Below are 19661 nucleotides of genomic sequence, written 5' to 3'. Positions count from 1 at the left end.
GAATTATAATCCCACAGAGCCCTGGGGTAAAGCTATTGCAGTATTTATATACTGCTTATTTCTGGCTAAACATAGGTATACAGCAGGATAAATAATCTAAAATAGTCTACCTTTAGTAATCATCTCGACGTGTCTCTGCAGATGCGAGGCGAGCTGCACACACAGCCCGTCCGCCGGGCCGTAGCCCTGCACCTCCGCGAGGAACCTGGCCGCCTCGTTGACAGCCTCCTGGAAGCCAGCACGGAACTCCTCGCCCGCCACACGATCGGCAGCTAGAACAGAATCCGCGACAACATGGAACCGATGCGCTGGTGCCAACGCATCGGATTCAATCATACCCTGCAGGGTGGTATTCCACCTGTGCAACGTCATTGCGTCTAACTCTCTCATTAAGCAAAATGTGAGACGCAATACACATTCGACAGATGACAGATGGAATACCACCCTAAGCAAAACATCGTCTTTGTCATCGCTAGGACGTTGGACCGGCTTTTGTTATGGCCTAAGAGAGTCCGAGGTCTTGCCTAAACTAAACATCTTCTGCTCAATAAAAATTTGAATGAAGTTTCAGCATTTTCTTTTGTTTTTAACGGTTTTTTTTTAAGTTAGCTTAGTAGCCAGTTGTACGGTTAAGTAATTTAATTTCAGTACCATTTCGTATACCTTGTCACAGTGACAAATAGTATGAGGTCCCTATAGCGCTAAGCGACTTTCATATTGATTGTCAATTGTCACAGTGACAATGTACAAAATGGTATTGTCCCTACCTATTAAATTCCTCGAATATACACTGAGTCAAATGATTACCTCCTTTTCTTCTTTCGTGATGAAATATCTTAATACCTATGAAGCGTTTGTTATTCGAACCACACGGCCTTTATAAAACGGGGTCAGACGCGTGCTTCGCTTGTTACTATACTCGTACTCGTAGGTATACCTTTTCATTTATTTATAATATTAACACAATTAACACCTGTGCCACTTCACGATTTAAGTACACGACGTTTTTACGATCTTAATTTATGCACGCAGTGTGTTCTAGATAACTTCAAGAATAACTAAATTATATTATAATAAATGTAGTAACAAACAGAAATAATACCCTTTTTTGGGCAGTCGTGTAAAAATCTGATCTACGTTGACAAAATGCGAAGTAAGTTTAGTATCAGATATCAGATGCGTTGCACTTCTAATTACCTAATATTAATAAAATACGCACGGCATATTTTGTTTAAGTATACAATTTATACATGCCACGTATCATATGCTGCTATGTCGTTCATCGAGATGGAATATTTTAATGCCTCTATTTTTAAGGTAAGCACTTGAAGCACTTTTAAGTGCAACATTAACACATCCGCGGATTCCCTTATCTTTAAAAAATAACGGGCGAGGAGCTGTCATCCGCGGTAAAACATTGAACAGTAAATCCTGATTGCCAGACAAATCTAACCACATCTGACCAGCGGTCTGACGAACTAAGTAGGAGTAAGTAAATTATTGAGAAGGGTTATTTGAACATTTACACTGTCAATCGATTCTTGTAAAACTAATCAGAGTTGTAAGAAAATTCAGATAACTAACTGTTTCTCTTATCCCAGGCCAAATTAACTGTTGTACAATTTTCATTGCTACTCCTAACCCTAAAAATATTTAACTCCCCTAGAACCCTAGAAGAGTAGGAAGTAGTTTAGTTTTTTAAAGTGATTTTACAATACATACAAGGAAGGACGGATGCAGGGAATTCATACTCGTAGTCGTAGACCTAGTAGTTATTGACACTTCCTAAGTATGCTCTAAGTAATGTATTAATAATATTTACGATTAATTTGAAAATGACTTAATTACAAGTACGTTGTATTTACTACTCAAGACATAGAAGTTATTTATTAAGGTACTTACCTATTTAACTAATCTATACCTACTACAAATTTTTATATTAAAGGAAAAAATAGAAAACGTTACGCTTCCGGCAGGACTTGAACCCGCAACCTCTGCAATCCGTGCATTGCTCCTAAACAATTGAGCTACGGAAGCCTACCAGAACCTCGCAAATCTTTCCATTCCTTCCCTTATGTACCTATACACGCCTTTGGGGTGGCGTAAAGCGACCATCTATTCTATACTAGCCAAATCTACAAAACATTCACCGATGTGACCCGTTACCTCTGCATTCGCCCTTTCATCTAACAATTCTCAATCGAAACAACCCTCCTGAATAACCCATCGGCGCCCTTACATCGTTACCTCAGTTACCTCGTTACCTCAAACTCAAAACTGGCAACCCGTGCGGCTAACAACTCCACCGACATAGTAAAGACATTACCGTAGTCGCTGCCCAAGGCAAGGCCATGGTACAAACCATTGGCTCGCTCCTGTAAGAACTTGAGGTGTCGTATGGCCATCTCGATGATCTCGGTCTTCTCGACGCGGCCACGGCCCTTCTTGAGGTACTCGGGCGGGATGAGGCGGGACAGGTCTGCGAGGCAGTTGTTCATGCGGTCTCGCCGCCGCTTCTCGATGATTCGGTGGGACATCGGGTCTTGCTGTAGGAGAAATGGAACGTGATAAGCTTTTTCGTGTTATTTGGTGCACAACCACTGTTAACAGACTGATCAACATCACGCAGCAGAGATCTATGAAACTTCCTCAGGGGTACAATAAAATTAAGCGAACGCTGACAGACGGTTTGGTGCAACCGACCTTAAATTCAGTATTTACTCGTATGTTACAGGTGATTTATATTTAATATCTATACCTAAAACCTGACCAAAAATGTAAAAAAAATATAAGGTTTAAGTATAGCTAAGCTAAAATAGTTGTAGTATGTACAGTCGCCATCAGATATATCGGAGCGGCCAAGGTGTTCACAATATCTGAACACGCGCTCTAACGCCCTGACAATAGAGGCGTGTTCCGATATTTGTGAGCACCTTGGCCGCTCCGATATATCTGATGGCGACTGTACCTATGTACTTAGCTACTATTTATAAAGAAAGAAAGTTTCATAACTGTGGTAAGGTAAACGTACTAGTGCTCGACATGATAATGCCCAATAGATGACACCTTGCTGTCACCTCTATTGACAATGACTTAAGTTTCAAGATGACATGTACTGGGACCGCGTCGAGCACCAGTACGTTTATCTTAATAATAAATATGTAAGTAATAGCTTTTTTGCGTAGAGACTTGAAAGTCTTTAATATTGAAGGGCATTTCTCAGGAGGGCCATTTTTACGTGTCCAGGGCAATAAATGATTGAATTTACTGTTCAATAAATCTGAATTAATTTAGGCATGATCTTCAGCCTATATTCTGCCTGGGACACTAACAAATTATTTATTTATTATTTATATTAATACAAGAAAAAAATTTTCAAATGCCAAAAATGATGTTCGGTGGGAGTGTCCCGCACCCAGATTTTGTGAAACAAAAAATTATTACTCAAGATGGGGCATTAGATCGGAGTTGTTATAGGTATTCACGCATAAGGTATTAGTTAACTTATCATATTATTTATATCACAATAATGTGTTTGCTCAACTCATTGAATAAAACCAAATTTACGATGTGTCCCGGGCTAGTGCCTGATTTCGGTGTAATTTGCAAAACATGTCGGTACTCCTTCAAAGTTGTAAACCAGGAACTCAGTGTCTCAAACATAGTATGCTTTAGTTGTGCCTTAACCGTTAAATAGAGTAGAGGTACAGTCACAGTATAATAAAGTGATTTTTTAAAGGTTTCACCGTCCTTCGGTGGGTTTGGTTCTATGTTTTTTTGAGATCGGTGGTGCATTTTACTCCGAAAGTTTTAGTGCATTTATCGTTATGGAAGTGATTAAGAAATCCTCTAAAGTACGTAAATCCATCATTATTACATCTCCTCTGTATTAATCATGGTATTTCTGTAATTGCTAAAAACCGATTAATTTTGACATCGCTGGTGTTGATTTCCTTGGATTCGGTGGATTTTTTGACCACCGATATCAAAAAAGTGATCACTGAATTCAAATCCTGCTTTGTAAACTAGTTTGTTGTACTAATTAATCACACCTAAGAAGCGCAAGATACGTTGTATAAACGTAAAATTATCTTTGTAAGTAAATTAAGTCATAATAGGTACAAATAATCACTAGTTTACTATGAGTAGTTTTTTTAAACAGACGTGTGTTGAAACTTGTAGACCCAATGTTTCTTTCTCTGTCTTGATATTCTCTTCAAACCAATGAAGTAGGTAAAATATGTTAATTGTCGTCTGTATCACCTGAGGCCCCTACACCTCGATACCTTTAAACATGTCAGCCATGTTAAATGAATGCAGTCAATTAGATCCCACTTCGTTTACAATAACTTGTGTATGTAAGTACTATGCAAGGTGCACCCAAGGGACAGGATGTTCAGAACAAGGGATTAAAAATAAAGTGGCCTTCTAATGTCCAGATCGCTTCAAAGACGCTGAGCGTACCTTACTGATCGATATTTCTAAAGGATAGCCATATACACAAATTGAACATAACAAATGTTTTAACAATCCTCAATGTCTTATGTCTTTAAGTCTAAATATAGGAGTTACAAATTAGCTCAAGTGTTTGAGGGTGCTGGAGATCTCCAGTCCAAAAAGTGTTAAAATAATGTTGTTTCATTGTTTCTCTTACAATGTGTTACGGTGCGGTGTGCGGTTAAGAAGATTAGGTATGACCTAAACCTTTTGAACACCAAGGACACTGAAGGTTGATGGGAGTTGTTGTGCCTAGTAGGACAATAATAGAGTTAGACCAAGATAACTGAAATAATTAACAGGTAATTAGATCTTCAAGCATTAGTCGACCACTTCAAATAGTTTTAAATTGATGGAGTTCACGCTTTAAAACTCTGTTATTCAAAAACACTTGTTTTCCGTATTGCATCACATTGTTTTCTAAGTGCATTAAATATTTTTTGAGCATTGAACACCACTCATAAGTTTCTTGTTTATCGGATGTAGGTAACATAAGTATCTTTTTGATGCGTGTGCGGTCGGATTGTATGAAACAAACATCTTCTCCTTTATGGCACTAATGTGCGAATATGTGGTCGACATGTCTGAAACTCGTTCCAGGACCATACATCGCCCATCACCCTATTATATGAGGACAGTCAAATAGTGTGGGATATCTTCTAGATATGTTGTTTTACAAGCCGTAATTAGGTTATTTTAAAATCTTCAAGTTATGTAAGCTTTCGAGATCATTAGCCTTGTTACATCGCTTATAATCAAATAAGAATGAAAAAAAATATTAAAATTTAATATGATTGAGATATAAATTTGAAATATGATTTTTGTATATGCATTATTGAATTCGGTGACGCCAATTGATTTCAGTGCCTGCACATGATTTCGGTGTTTTTTAAATCTCAAATATCTTAAAAACTATAAGGTTCTAATGGAGGCCTCCACTACCAATATTTTTTATATTAAGGCTAGATTTTAGGAAATAAAGTCGCATATCAATTAAGTTTAAAAATAAATTTGGCACCGAAGTCAGGCACCGAAGGTCATCTCTGAGAAACGCCCTGAAGATTTTTATTACAAAACATAATTATTCACACAGTCAACAATATTCTTTAAATCAACAATAAACGATTAATTGTTACCCGAGACATGAAAACAAATCGATTGACTCTTGTTTATCAGAATGACTGCATGATAGGTAGTTTCTACAAAACTACCATGTAAGAAACAATACATTCATTACACAGTAGGTAAGTACAGCGCCATCAGATATATCGGAGCGTCTAAGGCGCTAACAAATATCCGAACACGCCTCTATTGTCAGGGCGTTAGAGTGCGTGTTCAGATATTGTGAACACCTTGGCCGCTCCGATATATCTGATGGCGACTGTACTATATACACATACACATAAGCATAAACATAGACTGCTAAAATCCTTTTGCCGTAGATATTAGCCGGATAAAAATAATCCTGACTAAAATACGCTCAGCTGCATTTTAGCCGCAAACAGCGATCTATAATTACCAAAGTAGGTATTCACCAACACGTGCACACGTTTCTCACAGTAGGGAACTACGCAGTAGCGTCACGTCACGTCTGGGTATGCGATGGACGAGTGTGGCGGATGAGACATCATTAGCACTTGAGACTCGAGTGGTGAGTAGTTTGAGGCAGGTCAGGGTAGGGCTAATACCAAACACCTGCAGGCCTCAGACTCGAGACGAGACTATTATCAGGGGTCGTCCAGATATCATGTGATCATATTTGGCCTATTTTTGACCCCCCCCTCCACCCTTGGTGATATTTGGTGATTTTAACGCAACTCCCCCTTGCCACAAAATCACGTGATAATTATGATGCGGGTACCCTTAAGGGGCCCATTGATTAACAGTCTGCCGGACGGTATCGGCAATATTAAAATTTTGTTCTAACTGACAGGCCGATACCGTCCGGCGGACTGTTAATCAGTGGGCCCGTTTAGACGCTAAGCAATCAAGGCCATGGCGCCGATGCGAGCTTTTATTATGATTATTATGAATGTTTTAAAGTTGGTGCGATGAATGTTTTTTATTGGGTAAATAGTGTAAATACGCATATAAAATAGAGCGGATTATTTGATCTGATAAAATTTTTGATTATTATTGTTGTTTTTGACTTTCCCGCTTTGAAAAATAATTACACGTGATATTATCTCTGACCCCCCCTCCCCCATCGTGATCATTCGTGATATTTTTGCTACCATAAAGAAATAGGGCTGATTTAGACGGCGCGCGAACTCGCATGCGATTTTAGTTGCATTGCGGACTGTTGGTTACGTCCAATTCATCCGACCGATCAAAACCCGCAATGGTATGAAACTCGCATGCGAGTTCTCGCATCGTCTAAATCAGCCCTAAGTAAGCATAGAGTGCTCATTCCATACATTAGTGTTGTTACCAAAACGACTATGATTTTTGTAGTCGACATCTAGCGTCAAGTAGCTGAATTATCAGTAGGACTCCAACTGGACAATAGATGTCGCGACGAACGGAAAGTCTAATGCTCAACAATTTTCAGCTAATATTATAACCGGATTAACCGGAACTCTATTTTCAACTCCTGCTTGTAATAGTTGTAAATTGTTAAGCAATACACTTTTCATCTGTCGCGATATGTCGATACACACGTGACATCTAGTGTCAAGTAGCAGTACCTACACCTACTGATAATTCCGCTACTACGAAAATAATACTTAGTAGTTTTGGTACCAAAGCTAATGTATAGAGGACTATGAAATGAGCACTCTATGCTTAATACTCGTACTTATTTCTGCATTACTATGTTAATACCTATTTTTTGATATTGAATTTTTTCTAATAAACCTGATAACTAAATTGTAGTGTGACTACTTAACGAAACAAGTAAAACATTTTTTTCATAAAATCATTTGATTTGTTCCCTAGGATATCGATATAATCAAGTGGTTAGGATTTTGCTGATTTCATGTAACCGAGGGCACCAAAATTTTGATAGGTACATATTTTTAATTTTTAGTTTTAGTTATTTTAACCGTAGTTAGCTTTAGTTTTATATTCCCGTTTATGTCTTTTAATAATAATTATTAATAAATGTTATAATAAAGTGGATCCATTATTATAACTACATGTAACGTTGACATATCGTAAACGATTTCTGTAAACCTCTGTAGAAACGCGGCACGTGGTGCACGTGCGTTGCTCGCATTAAAATGCAGCCTTGGCCAGAAATATGGCAGCTCCCGAGATTTTCATGGAAAAACTAATATTTTTACAGAAATTTCTAGAACTGTAAGTTTAAATGAAATAAGAACCGACTGTATATAATGGCATTTTATGGTATTTACTATTTAGTAGCAGTTGGAATTTACCAAATATTTAAGCTTTCCAAGAGAAAATATACCTACTACATATAAAAAAAATACCAATAACACTAGGCACGTAGTAGTGTAGGTGTGACTTTAGTATTTTAAGAGTTCCCTCGGTTTCTCTAGGATCCCAGCACACCAATGCAATGTGTAGCAAGGAAAATGGGACCAGTGGGAGTTATATAAAACATCTTTATCTGGCTATAAAATCGCTATATCCCCAGCCGTCATTTAAACAAGTCGAATTCGCCTCCAGGTACAGAAATACGAGATAGTGCAGCATAAATTGGCATTAGGCCGGAGCGTGGCGGGCCACGTGCGGCGTCCACGTTGCACAACTCGCCCGCGCCTCGGTCACGTAACTCCACTCTACGGACTAGAAAAATATACTTCATTGCCCTTAAATAAGATCTAAAATGCGATGGATTTTGTCGGCGACTTCGGACTTTAATTGGATGAGGTATTTGACACTGCAATCGGGTTTTTATGTCATTGGTGTGTCGCTGTTGCGTTTCGGACTAGATTTAATTTTTTGATGATTTGTTCTAGGCGTAATGCTATTTTCGGCCTAGGACTTAGTATTAATAGACAAACAAACCCTGTAAACTACGAGATCCATGGACAAGTCAAATCTTGATTATAGCCCAAACTTGTCGAGCACCCTTGTTTTGCTCAGATAACCACCGGGGTCAAGTAACTAGAGAATTCGGTAGAATTTTCCTTTGAGATAACTAGGTTAATTATCTATGAAGATCAACCTAATAACTGAATAGTCACTAGTGCTACTACTAGTTAAGCAAGTTCGATCACCAAGCAAGGAAAATTCCGAACATTGACCGTAGGTAGAAGTGGCGGCGCGTCCATAAAAGCCGATTCCTATAGGCTTGCCTGATTTTGGACGTTTGAGCAGAGTTGTAAAGGAAATATGTAAGCCAAATTAGACCCCGGCTTGCCGGCGGATATGTTTGACGCGCCGCCACAGGTAGGTAGACACGTTGATATATACATTCCACGACTCTTCTCTTTACGAACAGACTATAATTATATGACGCTGTGCTGTCAGACACAAAACATTTCAGGCATGGAAATTAAAGTAAAGCTCTCCGAGGAGGTCAAAATAAATGGCGTTGAATATGCTTTCATTGTAGTTTTATGTCTGTGAGAACGATTAGGAGCCAGATTCAGAATTAACAATTTGTTAAGGCTTTGATCTTATTTGATACGACCTTGAAGATCGTTCAGGCTGATTGGTGCATGCGAAATGAAGTGAAAGTCGTGCGTGAGATGCGCGCCGATCACCAAGACGATCGTCAAGTCGTATCAAAACCAGTCTCACTTTGCGTTTGAAGTTATAAATAGCAGTGTCAAATGCAAACTCATAAGGTCGGCTGACACCCGTGCCGTGGAAGTATCTAGCGCAAAATACTATGATTATTGCAGCATGATTTTAGCAGTCCATGTATGTAGAGTCCGTCTAACTAAGGATGATATTCCACTATCTCATTAAGCAAAATGTGACATTGGACCAAGAAATTGGACAGGTGGAATACCATTCTAAGCTAACTCTGCAGCGACCGGGCCAACGACTAATATGGAAGCGTAACTATAAACATCAAATTCCTATCTAATTATGATGTTTACAATTGCGCTGCCACACTTTGTCGCTGCCGGTTGTTATAGGGACCATAAATACAAAAGTAGGTATAAAAGCGGGCATGTATAAACTTGCCCTGGCGACCTTCCCCTTCTTCAGAAAGCCGGCCTGGTAGTCCTCGTCCTCTGAGGGCGCCGCGAAGCCCAGCTGCTCGCCATTCCGAAACTCTTCGGTGGTGTTGTAGCTGCAACAAGACAAAAAATACGTTAATTAACGTTACTTTTAACAAGAAAAGAACTGATTCAATTTTAAACTTCAAAACTTTTTTACAAGAAAAGAACCAATTTCTTTTGAACTTTACGAACAAAATGCCAGCATTCTATAGTATCATCAGAAGTTTTGCTTCACCATTGCGCCACGCCACCCCAAAAGTTATATACTTCCAATCCTGATAGTAGAATGAAAAGGTACCTAGAGTGACCTAGACAAACTGTAATATCTCCTATATTTTCGGTATTACAGAACCATTTTCTTGCTCACCTGTATATGTTTAATTACGCTGGGATAGGATTAGGACACGACCTTTACGACTTATTTGATCTTCAAGGCATACTGTACAAGAATATAACTTACGCAAGTAGAGTAGTCAAGATTTTGCCGATTTAAATTTCCCGAGGCTCCGTCACCTCACCACAGAAGCATGCATATTTAAGTCACGTTTCCACATCTCATGACGACTGAAATCATACACGGCTTCACGTGTTGACTGGAGAGCTATTATTATTTGTTAGTCATTCTCGCGACGTCATATCTTTGCGTCACGTCATGCCATCAATCGTGGACTCGTGGTTTAGGTATATTATTTAGGATTAGGTGAGAAACCATATATTATTTAGGAGTAGTTGACTGAATCGGGGTAAAAAACTAAAATTATCGGATACCATAGAGCAGGGTTCAATAGTCTGATTTTTATTTTTAAAATAAAATGACTATCGCGGTCCGATTCTGCGGTCCGCCATTTGATGACCCCTGCCATATAGATTGAGATAGTTATATAATTCCTGATATAGTATAATGGTAAAGGCTTCCGGCGCTTCGTTTTCTATGGAAAGTACCACTTGATTACCGATCAGCCGTCATAGAAAATGACATAACGGACGACTCGGCCCGGGCACGGCCCGGTCTAGCGTGAGTCATCCTTAATGGTACCTATTTCGGCTAAGATATCATCATAGAGTAGAATTAGGTACCCATATCTCAAAATAGATATTTTTTACAATAGTAGGTACCCATACCCACTCTGTAGTCACTTACCAATTCAGAACCTATGTACAATTGTACATACGACAGCTTTTGAATTTATTCATCAATACAACGATGAATAAATGATTCAATTGTAATTCAGTATACCTACAATATGTTTGTGAAAATCGGCCAAGAGTAAGTTCCGAGCAAAAACATTAGTGTTCTGTAGGGCATACCGCGAAAATCTAAATTCCGTTGGCTGCCTCTCTGTTATTCGAATATGCAAGAGCGATTAGGGTTGCCATTTGGAAAAATGGAATATACTGACAAAACTCCGGACATTACCCTAAAAATCCTGATATTTCTGGCCGGTCATTTCACGCAAAATGACTCCCTTATTCCAAAACCTTTCGTGAGCCACACACGTAGTTACACCAAGCTACACCATAGCCTTCCCTTTCTTCTGTCCAACTCCAAACTTTTAGCTAACTTCTAGTGAGGTTGAGGTTTTTAAAAACCCCTCACACTCGCCAAGTCCCTCGCAATCCTGTGGCAAAGGACCAAATATCCTGACATAGGTATGGCAACCCTAAGAGCGATATAGGGGCAGATAACGAAATTTTCTCTGATACCGAAATCATTTTCAGCATTCTATTTTTATAATTTTTGTACGAAACCCTAAAAATATAAATATGATGCGCGTGACTCGAAGAATAAACACGCCGATATACATTTATACTTGTCATAACTCATATTGGTACACGTGCATGTACACGTAGCAATTCGTGTTTGCCTGCGCTTATATTTATTTTGGGGAGTTAATATGTATGTAGGTACCTATACCATGGCGTGGCTCACTCCGCGATTTCGTCGCTTTGCTACAGGTAGCTAAAAGTACATCCGTTCCGCCCCAATTTTGGGGAAAGCCATAAGCCGCGCGTGGTGCTGTCGCCAGGTCGCCACCTAGCGGCCATTTACGCGTTTTGTTAGAGAGTGAGTCTTCTGTACCTAGTACTATTATTTATTCTGTGCCTATACTGTTTGTGTAAATGTCACGTTGTAGAGGAAATAATTAAATTGTATAGAGTCAGACCAAGACAAGTCTGCATCGATTTTGATAGCACACGTAGTGCAAGTGTTATTTATACGTCATAATTTCATAGAAGTTAGACTCTATAAGTATACGTTGCTTTCCAGCGACGAATGATTATTTTTATTGGCAAGTCTTTATTCTAGACATTATTTTTTAAACTATAGGTATACTATACCTAACGCAATACCAACTGGTGACTGAGATAATAATGCTATCTTCTTTACCCATGTTAAGACCAACCAAGAGTGAAAGAGATGACATTATGACCTGACTCGCTTAGTTTTTGCGGAAAGTATAATAACATAGATACCGGTTGAAAACGTCGTGAAACGACAACGCTCAATTCATGGCATGTTGGCGAGGCCAACTATAATCGGAAGCCAAAGTTTTATAATGTACCTATGGAGGCCTTAAGCCCGTCACAGACAAAGCGATAATAATATACCAAAAGATACCTTAATGCTTTTACAACAAGGCATCTTAAGATACCTTAAGATGTTATAGCTCTGTATATTACGATATATTATGTTGGTATATTTCTTCTCTCTCACAATGTAGGTGCTAGACAGAGGGCGATATATATTTTGGTATCGTTGTCGTGTGTGGTGCTTAGCTATACTTTAAAATATATTTCGGTATGTTCGGTACCTTACGGTATGTAAGGGCAACTTTTACTTTACAAAAAATATTTGGCTGTTTCATATACATTTTGGCTGGTCCATTTTCTATGGAAGGGTAAATTTTTTTTCACGATTCCGGGGTTGATCCCATAGTTAAAGTTGTTCATTATAATCGTAAAACCTCCCTGGCAACGGGAATGCAGTTATTTTTTAGCCACCCTGTATACATTATCGCTCCGTCTATGACGGGCTTTAATTCTCTGCTGGTACTACACGTGCTGGTAGCGTCAAATGACGCGTCACGTGTGAACTTGCGTCACGGTCACCGTCACCGTAGCCTTCATCCTATATTCTCGGATATTTATACGTACATTAATTATGCGTTAATTTAATGCTTGTGCTGTTTACGGTACCATTCGCCCACACTGTTAAGAGCCAACGGGAGTTGTCATTTCTCCATACAAACGTACTCCTCGTTTTCCTCCGTGGTTTTTGAAGCTAGAGCAATGATTTTTTCAACACAGATTAATATTGTCAATATCTTGTGTCGGACCGTTTTGCATTTTTGATATTTTTGATTTTTAAGGCGCTAGAGCCCTTCAAAAATGGCCAAAATGGCCTAATTGACTATGCCGCAATGGGAGGCGTGGCATTCAAAACTGATATCAATTAGCCAAAAAAGCAAAACGGCCCGACACAGATAATTTCATAATCATTTAGATTTCCAAATTTGGTTACGATTGGTTAAGTTTTGGAGGAGGAAACAGAGGAGTACGAAACCTCGATTTTTGAGATTTTTACGCAGGATTTTTCGCCTTGTCCTTATCGCACTACTTTTAGGTGCCGCTTCCGTTAGCGAGACGGGTATATTTACCTAAAATATTTAAAACTCAGCTCCTGCTTCGTCTTAAGTTATAATTGTCCATGGGTAAACCTTATTTCAAAAGGCATAAGGTCCACCAATGGCACAGACCAACCCCTATAGACCGAGCTTATAGGACGACTCGCGGTCACCGCCCGTATGGTGTATAGGTCAAATATAAGATTGTTCGCGCGCCGCTCCGATCAGTTGCGCCCAAGGTTACGACCTGTTAGCAGTGTGCACGAGTCTAAGAAAATAAATCGTAAACTATTGAATTCATTGGGAAATCATGGGATATTGCAGCGTAAAATGGTGTGGCAAGTCATCTAAGACTTCTACTTACAAAACAGATGGAATAACATCCCACAGGAAAGCGAAATTCATTATTTCATTGAATAATGTTTCTTGTCCGCGGGGTTCATTTTATACTGGTCAGTAAGCAGAGGCGAAGTATGTCCGTCCCTTTTCGTCAACTTGAAAATGCAATGCGCTACCCCTTTCCCTTTCGACTAGTGATGTGACGATGATGGTTTTTCAGTTGCGGAAACTTCGTGCTTCGTCATACCGTATTGTACCATTTTAGACATAATATATAGGTAACATGTTGTGTAAGTTTTTTTAGAATCCTCTAGGCCAGCGGAGCAGTTAGGCCGCATGTCACGAGATGGACCTGATGATGAACTTCAAAGAAGTGCGAGGGAACTCGGTATTGGTTTGTGATACAAATATGTTGTATGGGTTATTTAGAATCCTCTAGGTGAGCAGTTAGGTCTCATGTCACGAGATGGACCAGATGATGAACTTCAAAGGAGTTCGAGGGAACTCGGTGTTGGTTTGTGATAGACATATGTTGTATGGGTTTTTTAGAATCCTCTAGGGGGCTGTCCATAAATTACGTCATCGATTTTTGACGATTTTTGACCCCCCCCCCTATAATCATCCAAAAATCATGCTTCAAATGATCCCATTTCCTCCTACTTCATGCTACCGTCATCCGATGTCCAGACCCCCCCCCCCTAATTTGAAATGACGTAATTTATGAATAGCCCCTAGGTGAGCAGTTAGGTCTCATGTCACGAGATGACCTGATGATGAACTTCAAAGAAGTTCGAGGGAACTCGGTGTTGGTTTGTGATAGACATATGTTGTATGGGTTTTTTAGAATCCTCTAGGTGAGCAGTTAGGTCTCATGTCACGAGATGGACCTGATGATGAACTTCAAAGAAGTGCGAGAGAACTCGGAGTTGATTTGTAATAGGCATATGTTATTGGTCCATTTGAATATGTTTTCAATACAACCTTCTATGACCTTAATAAAACGGACAAAAGAAAATAATTGTATGAGATTTTGGCGACACTTTTTTCTCGTATCGAAAGAGATTGCGATTCTGAGTGGAAATAATATAAAAATTCTAAACTTTAAAATTCAAGTTCTGGGTACTTTAAACAGAAATGCCCTAATATGTTAAGTAAAAAATTCAGGTACATTGTTAAATTACTTAATGAAATATTAAATTAATCAATAAGTATAATTATTAAGTAAGTTTACTCTTAAGTATACTAAATTGGTAACAATTTTACCACAATAAATTTCGATGTCACTGGTAGCAGTACCCACTACCTGTAATGAACATGTCCCATCCCTACATTTACACGTGTCAGCGCGCCATGTTTAAAACGACCAATCGCAACGCCGTGAGCGCCCCTCCCGCACCTCACAGTTTGGTGATTTGCGTCGGGATCAAAATGGCCAATATTAGGTTTCTAGAGGCGGTGTTCTGTGACCAATGGACAGTTAATAGTGTGGCTGTTTGTACGTAAAACGTTGACAACGGTTTACAAATAATATAAATAAGAGGGCCGATTTGGAAAATTATTTATAGTCAGACTACTCAGACTAAGCCAATCGGCAGCGATTTTGACAGTACAGAGTGTGCAAGTGTTATTTTAAACGTCAAACTTCTATGAAATTATTACGTTAAATAAAAATTGCACATGCGGTCTGTGCTGTCAAAATCGCTGCCGAGTTAGCTTGATCTGACTCTATATGTAAATATATAGGTATATATATGCATTTCAGCTCCACGGCACCACGTTATATTTATTATTGCATTTTTATAGTTTCCGAATCCGATGTCCGACCGAAGTTTGGGTTTCGAATGTTTCGAATTTTATCAGGTTTCGGCAAAAAATCATGTCAATGACACAGCCAAAAAAACTTCCGAAACTTTCGGCCGCGCCTAATAAAACTGTATTTTCGGTAGTGCCCAACCCAACCAAAGTTTTCGGTCGGCAAAAACTCTGTTTTCGGTCGAACACTATTATATTTTTATCGGTATTACATACCTCAAGTAGGTCGGTAGGTAGTCAAGTTTTACGGCAGTAGGTAGGTACAGTCAACAACAGAGCTATGAATACAGGCAAAGTGTGAAAAATATGTATACAGTACTTTATTGCCTGTACATTAAGGTCGTGTATACATATTTTTGGCACTTTGCCTGTATTCATAGCTCTGTTGTTGTCTGTACCTACGCAAAATGTCAAACGCCAAACGCCGAATATAGCTTAGACAAGTGTGTAAAAATAAACGCTAGATGTGGTGTGAGTTTCGACACTGACCCCAAGTATATTTTCCGATACACACCGAGAAACTGTTTTCCATACACTGCAATTGTTATATTTATCTCCACAGGCCACAATGAAGAATTAGAAGCGTTGATAGCATAGCGGTGCGACTTTCTTTTAAACTGGAGTCGGGGTTCTACCCAACAAACCCAAAATCTATTTAAGTTAAAAGAAAAAATGGACTGTCCCGACTATTGCCAGTCTTTCGTAAATTCCTGACGTTTCCTGGAAATTTATTATACCCGCAAATCTTCAGAAAAATCGCGTTTGTACGGGAGAACGGTATACAACAGTGGTGGGCAAACTTTTTTCATGGGGGGGCAGAAAGTTAAGGAAATTTAAGTGGAGGGCCAGAATTGTAGCCAAAATTTATTTTGATTTGTGATAATCGTGGGCCAATGCCATATAGGTACTAATTATTTCATAGGACCGGCGGCGGGCCTGATAAAATCCATTCGCGGGCCGGAGATGGCCCGCGGGCCATACTTTGCCCACCACTGGTATACAATTTTATGGAATGCTCTACCGATCCCTATCTCGCCAATTCAACACCGTCATGTCAGATATGAAACTTATTAATAAACAATAAGTCGATATTTTATTGAAAAAACGTTGGTAACTTATCTCTCACGTGTTCAACCACGTTTCCGACGGTTGCTGGGTTGTGTTTGAATAAGCGTGTTTTTTTTTACCTATGTGTAAAAAACCACAGTTGGTAGTCAAGTATTTCCGGAGCTACCATACACATACATAAATAAATAAATAAATAAATAAACTTTCGACCTAGCTTTTGCTCAATAGGCGTGATGTAGGTGATAAAAAAGGTAAAGGCGATAAAAAGGGGTTATCACATTTTATCCTTTCGCCAGACACCTTTTATTAAGGATGACTTATGCTAGAACGGGCCGGGGCCGGGCCGGAGCTTCTGTCGCTTCGTTTTCTATTAAAAGCACCACGTGATCACCGATAGGCCGTCATAGAAAATGACAATGTTATGTCGGACGCCTCGGCCCGGTCTAGCGTGAGTAATCCTTTATTATGCTTAATTGCTTACATATTATACCAGCGTTCAGCATAACGTGTCCCTGAAAAAAAAGGAAAGGAGTAATAACCGCTTAAGCCCCTTGACCTATGGCACAGTGCCCCCACGTATACCTAAAAATCAAAAAGTCACCGACTAGGACGTGACGCTCGCTCTGAGTGGCAATCGTGCTCACTCAAGCGTAGTGAGATTATTTTATTAAATCCTTTAGGCGGTTATCATACTGGATGCGATACGCACGACGCGCCGATGTTTGAGCGAGACAACGCTATGCGCGTATTATAGCGACATCCCGCTCGCATATCGGAGCGACCTGCGAATCGCACCGCGATATTCCGTATATATATACGGAATAACCCTCCTTTTCCTCTGCCCAACTCCAAACTTTAAGCTCGCTTCTAGTGGTTATTTGAGGTTTCTAAGAAACCCGAGTCCCCCCGCAATCCTGACAATGGACCTAAAATCCTGACATGTCAGGAGGAAATCCTGACGTATGGCAACCCTAGCGCCGACAGACATACAGATCAACGTGACAAAGGGTGGAGGTGAAGTGCCACTAAACTGAAAATCGTAATTAGATTCCAAAAAAAGTAAGACAATGTTGCCACTTTTTACTAGCGCGTCTTGTATTTATGTAAAAATAAGTACCTAAATAAAAGTACTTTTTTAAATCGTAGGAGTAAAATTACCAATAAATAAATTATCTTAGGGTGTTTATTTATAAAAAGGAATTTACTATTTTACAAACAAATTATTGCAGTGGCAACATTGTCTTACTTTTTTGGAATCTATAGTTCGTTTTTTTTAGCATTAGAAAAAAGGTAACAATCTTGATGTGTCTTTTAATTGAAAAACACTTTTTAAAAATAAGTCACAGCAAATATGTAACAATTATGAATCTAATACGATCATTTATATTCTTCTGCTTTCATAAGTAATAGTTACTGATTTTTAAAAAGCGTTTTTCAATTAAAAGACATTTCAAGATCGCTCACCTTCTTTGTGCTTCTTTCTAATGCTAAAAAAACGAACTATAATTACGATTTTCAGTTTATTAACGTCCTATTTTCATACGAATTTGACCTCTTGCAAGTCTTGCAGAGCTCGTGCTGACAATGAGTTCGCTTCGTCTCGTCCGACTACCGTCCCGAGATCCAGTTGTTTATTTTTTTATTTTATTTATTTTATTTAAAACGAGACCATAACTTCGATTGTATGACGGCGGCTAAGTTCGAGTGACTCTTAAGAAACTTTTAGTGCATGGCAATATCGGCAAATGTACCTACTCACCTATTTAGTGTATACGTGACTAGATGCGTGTATCTACTTATGATGTAGGATAGGTTAATATACATATGTATATAGTAAACATTACAACCGTTCATAATTACGTATTTATTTAAGATGTCTCAAATAGGAAAGGTCGACAACTCGCGACCTGCACAGTGATGTCACCACGCGTCGTTCAAGTGAACGCAAATCGGGGAGTTATCGACATTCGAAGAAAGTCAACGCCCGTTAATATCGCTCTCGCACTATACGAGTGACAGGGATGCAGATAGACAATTTTCGAATTTCGTCGCACACGCCCTCCAGAATCCTCGTGAGAAACGCTTAGCTGCAGTACTATACTGTATGCATTATTATTTGCGTTATTTTACACATTATGACTGACGTATATAGAGATGTAACTAACCCAAATCGATTGTCACAGCAAGCGATTACGATTGGATGGCACGTAGACTGAGGTACCTATCGAATTGTGATTGTGACATATAATGAATATTTTATTTGCGATTTAAATAAAGCTAGAATCATATGGGTTTCCCGCAAGGTAAATGCATTTAATACACCGACCGAGTAGGTCGCACCCATCGTCAAAATCTAAACTAACTGGGGATCTATTTTAAAGTTTATTTATGTTATTTCTGTGTCAAATTTGTTGTCTGTTAGGTGACGATAAATATATCCATATTTACAGTTAATTATCCACCTTTTCCTTATTTTTATTAAAAGAAAAATGAAAAATTCATATCGATATAAGTAGACGACTACCGATACCGATTCATAACGGTGGTGTCCGGCCAACCCTAAAATTAAAAAAAAAAGACGTAGAACGTAAACGTTCGCAGTGCAATTGTTTTCCTTTGTGATTTCGATGTGCAAAACATTTTACGTTGTATTGCTGTTGTGAGTGACAGATGTCAAATAACGCAAATAACGACGCACACAGTATAACCGCCCACGGGCCCCACGGCGCAAATAGTTGTCACAGCTACTGTAAATCCAGTTTTAGAATTTCTTGCGCGCCAATACGATTAGGGTTGCCGCAAGAAAAACAGAATATCTTGAATAAAATCCGGAGTTTTGAACATCACTTCAAAAATCCTGTCATTTTTTGGGCGCCGATTTCTCCAAACGTAATTCAAGGTTCAAATAATTTTATGTTTACAATATAACACATGTCTAAAATACGACACACAAGTAATCAAATATAAGTTATTATAAAAACAACATTCTAATAACATTCATAAATTTACATCTCTTATTGTAATTCCGATTGTATGGCAGCGGTTAGGTTCGCGTGACACTTAATAGTGGATAAACGCTAAAGGTTGCGTAAGGTCTGCCCTGGTGCTATGCCGTTTGAACTAATTTTACTACCTACATAAAACTTAACGTAGAAAACCCACAAAATCGATATCC

General features: G+C 38.9%; 1 protein-coding gene and 1 long non-coding RNA gene across 6 annotated transcripts in view; one reads left to right on the top strand and one right to left on the bottom strand.

Annotated features, from left to right (window-relative positions):
- The window catches only part of LOC134793364 (transcription factor cwo), a 46952-nt gene that overhangs the window by 9124 nt on the left and 18167 nt on the right, over nucleotides 1–19661 (bottom strand). For 3 of the 5 annotated variants that reach the window (XR_010144537.1, XM_063764924.1, XM_063764926.1), the window contains exons 2-4: nucleotides 9600–9712; nucleotides 2363–2542; nucleotides 111–272 (exon numbers count right to left, since the gene is read on the bottom strand). Coding sequence is in view for 4 of the 5 variants with exons in the window: in XM_063764924.1 (XP_063620994.1) it covers nucleotides 111–272; nucleotides 2363–2542; nucleotides 9600–9712 (455 nt within the window). In the remaining variant the exon portion in view is untranslated. Of the gene's footprint in view, nucleotides 1–110; nucleotides 273–2362; nucleotides 2547–9599; nucleotides 9713–19661 lie in introns of all 5 variants that reach the window. The other 2 variants (XM_063764925.1, XM_063764927.1) reach the window with 1 other exon arrangement.
- Nucleotides 1–19661, top strand: part of LOC134793414 (uncharacterized) — a 314149-nt gene that overhangs the window by 287809 nt on the left and 6679 nt on the right. The gene's annotated exons all lie outside the window — the stretch shown is intronic.

Source organism: Cydia splendana, chromosome 9 (assembly GCF_910591565.1).
Source record: "Cydia splendana chromosome 9, ilCydSple1.2, whole genome shotgun sequence".
Taxonomy (NCBI): Eukaryota; Metazoa; Arthropoda; class Insecta; order Lepidoptera; family Tortricidae; genus Cydia; species Cydia splendana.
The sequence above is the reverse complement of the archived record's forward strand: the minus strand, read 5'-3'. Positions and strand labels throughout refer to the sequence as shown.